Genomic DNA, 14,439 nt, shown 5'->3' with positions numbered 1-14,439 from the left:
TCAGTAACTGCATTGTCTGTTGTTGCTTAGAAAACCTTACAGCACTGTTAATAAAAAAAAAAATAACCTGACAGTTGATTGCACTTGATAAGTTATGAGACAGTTTGGAACATGTTGTAATAGTGGAGCTGCCTGAACAGTGTCATTTATGTGCTAGTGTAAAACATCCAACATAGCGTGCTTTTATTGCCTGTATTTTTTATTGTAAATGCTTATCAGGAGCAGTCCAAGTTGCCACAAACCTATAAGCCTTTATTTGAAACATATAGTTTCATTGACTGGAGTATAAAGCATTAAATCCATCAAAGTCCATTAAATGTTAGCATACTGGTAATGGAAAAGCATGAGTAGCCTATATAAAATGGTGTAGGCTGATTCAGTTCTTTCTCTGTTATTGTGTGTGGAGAATTTCACTGAGGAATCGTTCAAAGGTTAGAAATGTACCCTTCACATTCACACTTTGATTGACTCTATATAATCTCGCTTTTTGTATTAGAGTGCCTCGGTAGGTCTGACCGAAAAGTGGAATTGCCCGCTTCCGTCATCCATCTTGCCAAACAGAGGACACGACCTGAATTGGCAGCCCGTTTCCTCATCAGACACCTCTTCCCAGACAGTGTGCTTCTCAGGAGTAATGTGTACGGAGCAATTCGGAAAGGAAAAGCTCCTCTTGACTGCAATAAGATAAATGCTGTTAGAGGTGAGCTACAATTGACTGACCAGTCTAACTTTTAAATTGGCTGCATAATTTGGATTTCTGTGTGTAAAATAAATTTTTGCAATGTATTCATGCTAACCTAGTGTAATTTCCCCATTATAGCATACTGTTTTCTATAAATCTTATGAAATAAAAACAGAAACTACTGGAAAACTCCCCTCAAGGCCAGTTAGGTAAATGCACTGCCAAATCTAGTGCTGGGTTATGCAGATCCAGAAGGTATCATGTTAAACCTGGTCTCTTCTGAGTTAGCTATTCTCAGCTGGGAATAGTGGAAAGTTGCTGCAGTTGATGTCGTCATATATTCATCATGTATGAGCCCAGTGAGGGTTGGCAGACTGTTTCACTGTGAGGACCACCGCAGCTGAGCCCAGTCCTGTGCAGAAATTACTTAATAACAATCAGGACTAGGAATTGTGGCTGTTTTTACCCTCCCCAGCCCGAGGTACCATCGCTTGCCTACAATTCCTTTATCTATATGGCATGGACCAATTTCACCCACAATGTATTTGAATTGGCACTCGGGCAGGTAGGAATGAATGATCCCAGTTGCTGTGAAGTGGTTGGGATGTCCAGGGCAGTGGTTTTAGTGAAATTGCTCCTGTTCTCCACCGAGAGAAAGGAAAGAAGGTCTATTACAATGTTAGAATCACATACAAAATGAGTTCTATGAGAAATTGTTCTACACTCATGTCTTTAAGTGCAAGCATGAGTGGGTGAGTGAGTAGATAAAGTGAGAATAGACAGAATGCTAAAAAATGTTACTAACCATCAGTTTGTGGTGGGAACGCCACAACTTCCCCACTCCTTTTGCAGCTTTTGTGCCAATTAGCTTGATTGCTGCTCTTCAAAAGATCTTAGAAGCTGGTAATTACATTTGTGCAGGGAACAGTAGATGTGGTTACATGAACATGCATCATGCAGTTACATTGCTAAGGAAGGAAAGTAGAGTTCAGCTTTCTTGGAAGGTTGTGAGTGAAGGCAGCATTGAAGTAGTTATTAAAGATGTTGAAGATGCTCTGTGGGAAAATGATCATGAATGGTAAGCACTGAAATGAATAAAATACAGTGTAAGAAGACTGGAAAAGTACAAAGTATTATGCAGAACTTGGTGTCTGACTTAAAAGAATGTGATGATGCTTAGACTAACCTTAGCAGACTGACTGAGGTCTCTGAACTTGCATACTTAAAGCCACGTTCTTTGGGAGTTACTGTGCACAATGACAGTGGTTGCCACCTCCTCCCATGCACTTTGAACCATTCTTCCATTGACCCCGTCAAAGACAACTGCCCGCCTGAGAGGCCCTCCCTTTAGGACCTTGGTGCTGCTCCATCAACCTGTTCCAGCTTCTGTATTATTCCAACGTAAATTGTGCTCCACAAACCCTTCCACTTTTAAGAGCCAGCTGTAGGCTTTTAAAGCCACAGCAAACTAGATCTCCTGGTGACATGAGCTCCTAATCAGCGTATTACACAGACCAGGAGCTTACTTGATTAATGTTAATGAGGTGGACTATTGAAATATGAATGTCCATTTGCAATTCCTCAGATAATGTAGCAGTCCATGCACACTTGCAGCAAGACCAGGACAACATCCAGGCTCAATACAAATTGACAGCCATGAAGCTTTCTGTGCTTGTTTCTCCTCCGGTCCATGCCCTCACTGAAAAATTGACCTTATTTCCTGGCCAAAAGGTCTGGAAAAGCTATGGGAAACTTGCACCCTGCAAATGACCACTGGGAGATCCTGCAAAGATACTCATCTTGAATCATCTCCACTTTAGACCTCTCACCAGTACCTTAAAATCTATTAATAAATTATTAAATTCAGTAGTTTTGCGACAATAATTTGTACATTTGAGCTCTGTGCCCCTCTTTGTTGCTCTCCCCTCCCCTCTTTGCTTTCTTGGATGTGCCCCGAGTTTTTTTTTTAATTCATTTTTGGGATACGGGCATCATTGGCAAGACTGGCATTTATTGCCTAACACCAGTTGCCTTTGAAAAGGTGGTGGTGAGTCGTCTTCTTGAACCACTGCAGTACTTGTGGTGAAGGTACTCCCACAATACAGTTAGGTAGGGAGTTCCAGGATTTTGACTCAGCAATGAAGGAACAGCGATATATGTCGAAGTCATGGAGGGGAACTGGAAGGGGATAGTGTTCCCATGCATGTGCTGCACTTATCCTTCTAGGAAGTTGTGGATTTGGGAGGTGTTGCAGAAGAAGATCTTTCAAGTTGCTGCAATGCATCCTGTAGATAGTACATACTACAGTCACTACACTAATGGTGGAGGGAGCGGATATTTAAGCTGATGGATGGGGTGCTGATCAAGCGGGCTGCTTTGTCCTGGATGGTGTCGAGCTTCTTGAGTGTTGTTGCAGCAGCATTCATTCAGGCAAGTGGAGAGTATTCTATCGCAATGCCTACTTGTGCCTTGTAGGTAGTGGAAAAGCTTTAGGGAATCAGGTGGTGAAACACTCACCAGAGAATACCCAGTCTTTGACCTGCTCTAGCCATGGCATTTATGTGGCTGGTCTGGTTGAGTTTCTGGTCAGTGGTGACACCATGAATGTTGATGGTGGGAGATTCGGCGACGGTATTGCTATTGAATGTCATGGTGGGTTGGGTGATTAAGCTCTGTCTTGTCGGGAATTGTCATTGCCTGGCACTTGTATGGTGGGAATGTTACTTGCCACTTATCAGCCCAAGCCTGGATGTTGTCCTTGTCTTGCTGCAAGTGTGCATGGACTGCTACATTATCTGAGGAATTGTGAATGGAGCTGAACACTGTATCATCAGTGAACAGCCCACTTCTGACCTTATGTTGGATGGAAGGTCATTTATGAAGCAGCTTGGGCCTAGGATGCTGCCCTGGGAAACCGCTGCAGCAATGTCCTGGGGCTGAGATTATTGGCCTCCAACAACTACAACCATCTTCCTTTGTGCCAGGTATGACTCCAGCCACTGGAAAGTTTATCTCTTGATACCCGTTGACTTCAGTTTTACTAGAGCTCCTTGGTTCCACACTCAAATGCTACCTTGATGTCAAGGGCAGTTACTCTCACATCACCTCTGGAATTCAGCTCTTGTGTCCATGTTTGGACCAAGACTGTAATGAGGTCTGAGGCCGAGTGGTCCTGGCGGGATCCAAACGGAGACTCGGTGAGTAAGTTATTGATGATTAAGTGCCGTTTGATAGCACTGTTGACGACTCCTTCCATCACTTAGCACGGTGGTACTGCCCCACAACTCCATGGAGAATGTCCTCAGTGTGAAGACGGGACTTTGCCTCCATCTGCGATAAGTGGGTTGGTGAGGACGTGGTCAAGAAGGTTATTCCCTTGAGTTGATTCTTTTACCGCTTGCTGCAAGCCCAGTATAGCAGCTTTGTTCTTCAGGACATGACCAGCTCAGTCAGTGTTGTACCACCGAGCCGCTCTTGATGATGGACAGTGAAGTCCCGCAGCCAGAGTACATTCTGTGCCCTTGCTACCCTCAGTGCTTCTTCCAAGTTCCGTTTGATATGGAGGACTGATTCTTCAGCTGGGGGAGGGGGGTATGTAATAATCAGCAGGTGGTTTCTGTGCCCATGTTTGATTTGAAGGCTTGAGACTTCAGCGTGTCCGGAGTCAATGTTGAAGACTCCCAAGACCACTCCCCCCCCCCCCCCCACCCCGCTAACTGTTTAACATTGTACTCCCAGCTCTGGTGAGTCTGTCCTGCAGGTGGGACAGGACATACCCAGAGATGGTGATGGAAGAGTCTGGGATGTTGGCTGAAAGGTATGATTTTGCGAGTATAACTATGTCAGGCTATTGCTTGACTAGTCTGTAGGACACCTCTCCCAACTTTGGCACCAGTCTCCAGATGTTAGTGAGGAGGACTTTGCAGGGTCGACTGGGTGTGCCTTTGTCGTGACCTAATTCGATGCCCAGGTGACAGCCGAATGGTCAGTCTGTTTTTTTTATTCACATTCTTTGTAGCGGTTTTGATACAGCAGAGTGGTTTGCTAGGGCACTTCAGAGGGCAGTTAAGAGTCAACCACATTAGTGTGGGACTGGAGTCATATATAAGCCAAACCAGGTAAGGACAGCAGGTTTCCTTCGCTAAAGGACATTAGTGAACCAGTTGGATTTGTACAACAATCCAACAACTGAGTTGTCCTCATCAGTTCTGTAAAAAGGTGACTTCTAGCTCAACCATGCCAGTTCTGATGAACCAACATTCCAGTTGTTTTCTTCCATTTGTTGATTGAGCATTGCTAGGAGTTTTTGTTTTATTTTAAATTTCCAGCATCTGTGTTTTTTCTTCTATCTCCTCTCAAAGCCTGCTCCAGATGTTCTTCTGGCATTTTGTATGGGCTTTAAATGATTTCCACAACCTTCTCCATCAACACCTTTCTGAAAGGAATTCAGACATTTCTTTAATCGTTTTAAGATGCCTGAAAAACCTCTCAGAACTGTTTTAAACCAGTCATTTATTGTGTAGAAATGTAAGTCTGACTGTTTTCCATTTTTCCACAGAATTTCTAATGGATTGCTTCCCAAGTTTTGACTTGGCAGAGGACGGTAAAGATTGGAAAGTGTGCGTTGATGCAATTAATGGCGTCATTCGTTGTCTCAGATATGAACTTAAGAAAACACCCCAAGGAAGATCGTTCCTTAAACATTATTCATCGCCATTCAAGGCCCAAACAGGATTGGAATGATAAGTGGGGCAATTGTGTGCTGGCTCTAGTTACGTGGTCATCCATGCGTATCAAAGATTAATTGTATACCATTTTGAGGTGGAAGGAAAATATGGAAGAATTAAATGCGAGGAATATTAAAGTGGCATCCCATTGTTATCTAAAAGATGGTTTCATTTACTGTTTTCCTGTTGTGTTGTACACAGAATATTACAAAGTTATCACTTGGGTTTCAGTAAAGAGTATCGATGGATGGTGCAATGGTAAAATTTTCATATTACGTTCACTTTAACAGTGATAAACTAAATAATAACATAGGCCTCATTTGAAACGGAGACTGGTACAGTAGCAGCACTGTATTAAGCAGTCACTTGCCTCCTTCAACATGAAAGTGGAAGATGCTCTACGTAGGGAATCCAATACCCATATCAGTAATGTCGTGGAAGACTGGTTATCTACACTATCACTGAGCACATGGTATCTTCAATAGGGATCACAGTTGTGTGGCTACAAGCACAGTGGCAGCATCACTCATGAATGTTTCCATGGCTGCTATATTTCTCGGAGTTTGGATTCCAAAACACGCACGGGGCAATTTTAACCCTACCCGCCTGGCAGAGACCAGGCAGGTGAGCAGTTAAAATCGCCCAGATTACTTGTGTGCTAGAAAGCCGCCAGAATCCCACTGTCTGCGATTTTAACCTGCTCTCCTGAACAGGCGGCAAGGACACCCGGCCAAAGCTGGCGGGATCCTTCTTTACATATGCCTGTCCGGTCCCAGTGACATCACCGGTACCTGACTAATTTTAACTGAGCTGTGGTTTTCCCACCAGGCTGAGCCAGGTCAGAAAAGGATCAGGCCCAGAAGAAGCCAATAAAGGTAAGTTTTGGTCTCCCCTGCCTCAGACTCCACCCACCCCCAGCCCAATTGCAAGACCCCCGCGGGATGCCCCCAGAACCCGATCCCGCCATCTACCTTGTGTCGGCAGGGAGTTAAAATAGCCTGAGCCTAATTTCGGCAGCAACGAGTGAGTTTCCAAATCACCTCACCATCCACCTGCCCAAAACCCGGCCAGAGTTAAAATCGGGGCCCCAGTCATTGCCGGCTGCAACTCACTAGGAGAACAATTACAGGTAATAAGCGAGGATATTCATAGAATTCATGGTTGCTCACTGTTCTGTGGCCAGGCAGACCAGAGGTGATGGTGTGGTATTTGTGGACTAGCACAGAAGCAGTTAGTTGACACTTATGTTAGTGGCACAGCACGTGTCAGCAGATATGTCTGAAAGCAATGAGCCCATAAAGATGCTGGTCCATTGCAGATAAAGCAATGGCTCAGAGGTAGCACTCTCGCCTCAGAGTCAGAAGGTTGTGGGGTTAAGTCCCACTCCAGAGACTTGAGTGCATAATCCAGGCGGACACCTCAGTGCTGTACTGAGGGAGTGCTACATTGTCGGAGGAGCTGTCTTTTGGATGAGACATTAAACCGAGGCCCCATCTGCCTTCTCAGGTGGACATAAAAGATTCCATGGCACTATTTCGAGGAAGAGCAGGGGAGTTTTCCTGATGTCCTGACCAATATTTATCCCTCAACCAATGCCTAAAACAGATTAGCTTGTCAAATTATTTCATTGCTGTTTGTCCGACCTTGCTGTGTGCAAATTGGCGGTCACATTTTCTACATTATAACAGTAACTACATTTCAGAAGTATTTAATTGGCTGTAAAACACTTAGGGATGTCCTGAGGTTGTGAAAGGCGCTACATAAATGCAAGTTTTTTTTTATAAGGGTAGCTGGCCTTCTGTTTTGCGTGTAGGTCACCAGTTGACCATGCAGCCAGCCATCAGACTTTCTCAAAGATGGAATTACCTGAAAGATTTTCTCCACAAAATCTATCATTTTTCACTCTTACCTACTTTTTTTAAAAAAATTAAAATTAATTTTGTTTACATTTTCTTATGTACATATTACTTTATACACAGATGTCTTCCTGTATTTTTCAACTTTTATGGCATAACTCCAGTATGTTTGCACTTTTGTGACACTTCCCATATTTTTAATTACAGACTTAACTGCTCACCTGTGTAGTCCACTCTCAGTTGTGAACCAACTCACGTTTAGTAGTTTTTGGAAATGAAGGAGGCTGAAAAGAAAACCTTGTATGTATTATATAGAAACCACAGATGGTCATGGTATAAGGTCACTTGTTGTTTATGGGCCTGTATGTGTACTGAAGTTGCAGCCAAAAAAAAACTTGTTCGATAGTATATTACTAGAACGTAGTAGAGCTCTTTTATAATTAAATCTTATTTGCCATGTCAAAATATAACAATATCAAGAGTTTCAATTTACTGGGAGCTGACTGACTAACCTTCACTCAAAGTGTCAGCCAGACACTGAATTACAAGCAGACAAAGAAGGCAGAGCTGGATAAACATTTACAGAGTAAGGTAACTTTTAACTCAAGGCAGCTGAAGAGAAAGGTTCATTTGATGAAATATGTGTCGCAGAAAGTTTAACAAATGAGTTGTTTCAGAAACGTGATGCAGTAACAAAAGAAAAGCCGATGGAAGAATGGTTGAAAAATAACTACAGGGAAGAAAAGAAACAAAGAGCCTCTAAATGTAAATCCAAACCCTGAAGTTGACCAGAGAGATATTAATGTACAGTTCTGTGAGCAGGTTTTTCCTTGGCTGTTTGTGAATAGTACTGGTGATTTCATTATTATAGAATTTTTCATTCCATTCACTGACACAGTAACAGGTTTGATTTGATCTATGTGGTTAGAGCTAGCACACAAGCTAATTCTGCACTGACTTGATGTTAATTGAGGTGTTAACTTTAGCCCATACTCCTAAATTTGCTTTTGGGAGTAAATATTTCCATCTCAAGTTAACGGATAAACCCATTGTTAACCTTTTTCGTTTGTTAAGGAATAGTTAACATGAAATGCACAAATTTATTCAGAATATACTCAATGTCTACATTTTGTTAATTTCTCCTATTTAAAGCTGGCACTAAAACACCAGAAGAAGCCTGCAGTGATCTAGTGGTGAGCAGAGCAGAAAGTATTGGCTAAATGATCAGCCTTCCAGTGCACTCTGCAACATGGGTGTTGCATTAGGTCTGTCAATGCTAGGTACTTGGGATGACCATAAACCAGGATATTCAAGGTCATAGAAGGCAAACTTACAGGACTCATTACAAGCAAGTTATACATCAATACTTACCAATAGGATATCCATCGGGTCTGCAAACTACTAACCAATTCAGACGAGTTCAGCACGGATGCAACATGAGTACCACTGATGTGTCACCGTCTGGGAGGGAGTTCCTGAGTGTTGGGAACTGTGAGATGGGGGAGAGCGGCTGTGGGGTGCTATGTTAAATCAACCCAGTAGATTAATCCAAATTTCCAAATTATATAGGTTTGGGTGCCAGAGATAAATCAACTTGTTGGTTTTATTAATAGCGACAGAAAGTACAACCAAGTTATACGTCTATACTTACCAGTAGGCTATCCATTGGGTCTGCAAGTTCTCAACACAAAATACCAAAGAATTACTGAAAGTGAGCCTTTTTATACACCTAGATGAGCACTGTCAGATGACTTGCTCTAAACGTATCAGTTCTGAGATTATTGTCATGTGATCTTTGTATCATATGCTACTACACCAGTAGATGGCAATGTTGCACCACATACACACCCTTCTCACTGGAATGTGGGTGTTGTTTATGTAGAAAATAACACAATTCTGCATGGTTAGAAACATCACACCTTACCAGAATAATAACAGCTGAAACCTAAACATGTGGTCTCCAAACTAGCTATAATTCTTACACAAACCCTTGCACAAATTCTTGAATTGCATTAACCTGTTACTTCCTGTTTACTTAACATTCCCCTTTGGAATCCTGACAACCTAATCTAAACCATCAGAATACATTCTCATAATACAAAGATATTAATACTAACATGTATTGTAAGCAAATTTTCCTATTATATTATACACTATCCTACACCCTCAGGGAAAGCACTATAGCCAAGTTTGTGGCCATGACTTTGGAACTACCTATCAATTCTTTAAAACTCTAATTGCACTTTTACCAAGTAAAAGTACACAAAAAGCTTTAAAAAGTTTAAAACCAGTTCCTAGGTCACAGTTGGAAATGAGGTTGCTAAAGTTTTTGTAAGAGGCGGGTTAGAAGTGGGGAGCGGGGAGGAAAAGGCACGAGCACTCGGGTGGGGGGATCGGCAGGAGGCATTAGCAGGGAGCAGGCAGGAAAGGGAGGCTTGGATGGGAGAGGCAAGATGCATCAGGAAGCAGTGAGGGAAAGCAAGACATGGACATTTGAGGCTAAGGGCTGGAACAGAAGGAAGTGGCAGGAGGGAACGAGGAGGGAGTAAAAGCACAGGCTCCCAGTGCTAGGGTAGCTTATTAGGTAATCCCACCTTCCCAGCCATGACCTGGACCCCCACCACTCCCAACTGTTTCCACTACCCAGGAATCCCATCTTAGTACTCACACACCAGGTAACTCTCTACGCATTGCTTCCGCACTCACCAGCACCACTCCAGTACTCCCACACTCCAAGACCATTCTCTCACACCTTGGCAATCCCTCCTACCACTTCTACTACCCCACTCCCAGTACTTGCAGACCTTGGAATGCCCCCATCCGCTATTCCAACACCCAAGGATCGCCCTCCCCACTACTCCCACACCTCCGCCACCCTCTGTGACCCCCACACCCCTTCAACCCCTCTGACTGCTCACTCCGGACCACCGCGCCACTTACTGTGGAGTCAGAACTAGGAAGACTCATTGGGAAGTAAATATATAGGTAGGTTTAAGTGCAACAGGCAGGCATAGTATGACGTTAAAGTATACAAGAAACGTGTCATTTACAGGAGGCGTGCACTACACAAAGACTTGTACTATATTACAGGTGTAATAAACTACAGGGAAGATGGAATACATTAACCCACTGAGTAATGTAGCATCACATATCTCACAAGTATAAGATCAATGAATCACAATAAAATTATACAGCACAGGAGGAGGTCATTCGGCACATCGTGCCTACGTTTGCAAATTTTCCCTTTTCAAGTATATATCTAATTCCCTTTTGAAAGTTACTATTGAATCTGCTTCCATCAGCCATTCATGTAAAGAATCTTACAACACCAGGTTATAGTCCAACTGTTTTATTTGAAAATCACAAGCTTTCGGAGGCTTTCTCCTTCATCAGGTGAGCGAGAAAGCCTCCGAAAGCTCGTGATTTTCAAATAAAACAGTTGGACTATAACCTGGTGTTGTAAGATTCCTTACATTTGTCAACCCCAGTCCATCACCGGCATCTCCATATCATCAGCCATTCAGGTAGTGCATTCCAGATCATAACAACTTGCTGCTTAAAAGATTTCTCCTCATCTCCCCTCTGTTTTTTTTCTCCCAATCACCTTAAATTAGTGTCCTTTGGTTACTGACCCTCCTGCCAGTGGAAACAGTTTTTCTTTATTTACTCTATCAAAACCCTTCATAATTTTTAACATTTCTATTAAATCAACCCTTAACTTCTCTGCTTTAAGGAGAACAAAGGGTTCAAAACATGCAGGATATTGTAACCCTCAAGCAAAAGACACTGTCTTCCATGCGAGACTCCTGCAAATCCAGACAAGTTGGTACTGTTATGTTGTAAAATTACATTTCAAAGACATTGGAGCTAATAATGCAAAGTCAAGTGCCCGAAGCCTCACGGTATTGGGTGCCAAGTTAATGTTTGATGTGCTCTTGCTCTATAATGCATACAGCCTTTGGTACAAGTATATACATATCATTACCCCCCACCCCCCCCAATTCCCCAAATTAGGCCAGAACTCAGTAGTGCAGCTAAAGTGCCCGAGCAGCACGCCAACTAGTAGTTACCCATTTGAGGACAATTCAAGGGAGACGTACAAAAGAAATGTTGCCAGGTGGCCCTCTATTCTTTACGTGGCCACTCTTTGATACCCATTTTTCTTTTGCCTTCCAATCACCAAATTCCTGAACAGGAACCTGGGTCTCCACTGCCTTAATCAGAACAAAAAACCATGTGCATTTGTAAAGGTGGCTAGCAGCCTTTCTCTGGCTGCTGACAGCTGATGTTCTGACCTTTTATCCCTGTGGCGCTCTTGGCATGCCATGCACCTCAACATTATAATGTGAGATGTGCTCACTTACAAACAGGCACGGCCAGTACCTGATTTGCTGCTGTCTCCGTTTGATTGCATCAGGACTGCATTATCAGCTTATTGAATTAAGACTGTTACATTATGTAAAGAGAAGTTTTATCAGTACATAGGAACATTATGTACAGGAGTAGGCCATTTAGCCCCTTAGGCCTGCTCCGCCATTCAGTTAGATCATGGCTGATCTGTACCTCAACTCTATTTTCCCGCCTTTGCTCCATATCCCTTGATACACTTACCTAACAAAAAATCTCTCGATCTCTGTTTTGAAAGCTCCAACTGTCCCAGCATCCACAGCTTTTTGGGAGAGAGAGTTGCAGATTTCTACAGTTTTAATAGGAGTGGAGTTAAAATCAATTTTGCACATCGAGACTTGAAAATATTCAAACATGAGAGATACAACCACAACTACCTATAATTTGTAATTACAAAGGATGTCTTAAAAACTACAGATTACTATTTCTGTAATGTTATCCATTTTAAAAATTTGGTACATTTGCATAAAAAAGTGTTTGGTCAATTCTAAATTGTGAATTTTCCGGTACGCAATGTTTGTGCTATTAGACTCCTGCAGTATACATTTATGCTCTGTGTCTATCTCTGAAAATATGCAAAATGTTGCTTTGAAAATGTCCATGCTGGTAATGCATTCAATCTTTAGAAACACCAGAACTTTTTTATATGAGAGATGAAGTGAGTGGTTTTTTTTTAGCTACAGTATTCCTTTCTGTGAGGCTCCCTTTGGGAGGCATCCAAAGAACCATATGGTGCATGTTATAAAAAGGCTGTTTTGTATATTGCCTTCATTTTCAGGGTGTTGTTAACAATGTGTTTTTTTATATCAGAGACTGTGGTTTAGCGGAGAATGAAAGGTTACCACAGAAGGTCAGCTATTGACACATAAAATGAAAGCTGAGCATTTAACTGCACAGAATGTTTTATCTATTTGTTTCAACCAGAGATTATACATGCTTTTGGATTATGCTTTAGAAATATATGTCATTTTGACCTCAAATATTATTCTTTTTTATTCTCAGCCACTGAAATTGCAATCATTTTAAACAGCCTTTGTACTTTGGAAGATAGTTGCTGGCCTAATGTTTCCCACTAATGCCTGTTCTTTATTTCATGTCTGCTACAGGGGCTGTCCAAAGTGGTGTTTCTATAAAATTGAAACTAAATTGAAGTTTAGGGTTTTGTTTTGTAACCATTTCTCCAATTATTCATAGACAATTAAGAGAAACGGTAAAATTACCCGGTATCAGCCACTAAACTAAATCCCAATATCACTCTGGCCTGATCACATGTTACCAAAGCTGGAAGTGACCATCTGATATCTTTCTTCATAACACTCTGCTGGAAAAGCCACCATAGAAAATAGAAAACCCAACAAAGATGGAAAAAAGTGACTATATTTCCTGATACTATTTGAAGCAACAACACAATTGTTAAACTGCATAATCTTGGCTCTCAGTTTACAACATGATCAATTCTTTGCGTTACCGCCTTGGAACAGCTTTGGATGGAGACAATAACCAATCAAAAAAAAGTTAACACTTATTTCACTAAAATTTGAACCAATCACATCCCTGAAAACAATAATTTGTAGTCCTTTCATTTGCCGTGTTGCTTTGTCACCCAGATCAATCTGTACCCCTAGAAAAGACGTTTATAACATAATAAACAGGAAATATTTCAACAATCCAAAAAAAATCACAAACTGACTAATAAGCTTGTCCATCTTCTAACAACTGAAACAACATTCACTCTCACAGACACTACTTCACTCAGGAGCTTTAGGCTTACCTTCTGTTGTTTTTGCCGAACTTTGATTCTTCAACTGAGTTGTGGATCTCGATGCTTTTGGGCCTCCATGTGTGCAGACAGGGCTGCCTCTCGATGGCCTCACTTTCCCTTTGTTTACTTTCCCTCAGTTTTCAATGCACGTTTAACTTTGTTGGGCTCTGTTTGCTTAAATATTTGATCTTCATTAAATAGGTAGGAAAAGCTACTGCTACCAATCAGGAACTAGCAACTTGTACAATGCTAACCAATTGCTCAGTTTTTTCCAATATGGAACTAGCAACTAATAGAAAATAAATTCACCAAATCACTCAATTTAGCAGCCATGTTGTTTCTGCAGTCAGGGAACTATATAAATATATCTAAAAATAACATTAGAAACATCTAAAAATGTAACTAATTCACAAAAATATTTAAACCTACCCATAAAATTGCCCACATCCGTTGAAAATCCGTTCAGTAAGTTTGCCGCCAGAGTTCTCAGAGACACTTGGTTTGAGATTTGCTCTTTTGCTGGAGCATGCTCTCTTCCACTGGGTCTTTACTCCTGATACCTTGCTCGCCACCCCAGCACATATACAAACCTTCAGCCCTCTGTGTTTGTATTTCTAAATTTGCAGTTGTTCTGGGGAGTGCATTTATCTCATCCACCTCATGCTGCTCCTATATTGGATCCATCTCTCCTTTGTGTGGAAAAAGTGCTTCCTGATTTCACTCTTGAATGGCTTAGCTCTAATTTTAAGAATGTGCCTCTTGTTTTGGATTCCCCCACCAGAGGAAATAGCTTCTCTGTATCTACCCTACCAAATTATTTTATTATTTTAAACACCTCAATTAGATCACCCATCAATCTTCTAAACTCAAGCAAAGTTTATGCAACCTGTCCTCATAATTTAACCCTTTTAGCCCTGGTATCATTCTGGTGAATCTGTGCTGTACCCCCTCCAAGGCCAATGTATATTTCCCGAGGTGCGGTGCCCAAAACCAAACAGTACTCCA

The 14,439-nt window shown here is 41.9% G+C and overlaps 1 protein-coding gene across 3 annotated transcripts in view; it reads left to right on the top strand.

The window, feature by feature from the left end:
• The window catches only part of LOC137326903 (uncharacterized), a 134,170-nt gene extending 128,616 nt beyond the window's left edge, over positions 1–5,554 (top strand). For all 3 annotated transcript variants that reach the window (XM_067992288.1, XM_067992289.1, XM_067992287.1), the window contains 2 exons: positions 497–700; positions 5,241–5,554. In XM_067992288.1, coding sequence (XP_067848389.1) covers positions 497–700; positions 5,241–5,425 — 389 coding nt within the window. In that variant the 3' untranslated portion in view covers positions 5,426–5,554. The remainder of the gene's footprint in view (positions 1–496; positions 701–5,240) is intronic.
• The last annotated feature ends 8,885 nt before the right edge of the window (positions 5,555–14,439 follow it).

This window comes from Heptranchias perlo, chromosome 11, assembly GCF_035084215.1.
Source record: "Heptranchias perlo isolate sHepPer1 chromosome 11, sHepPer1.hap1, whole genome shotgun sequence".
In the NCBI taxonomy this organism is placed as follows: Eukaryota; Metazoa; Chordata; class Chondrichthyes; order Hexanchiformes; family Hexanchidae; genus Heptranchias; species Heptranchias perlo.
Note: the sequence above shows the minus strand (reverse complement) of the source record. Positions and strands in the feature narration are given on the sequence as shown.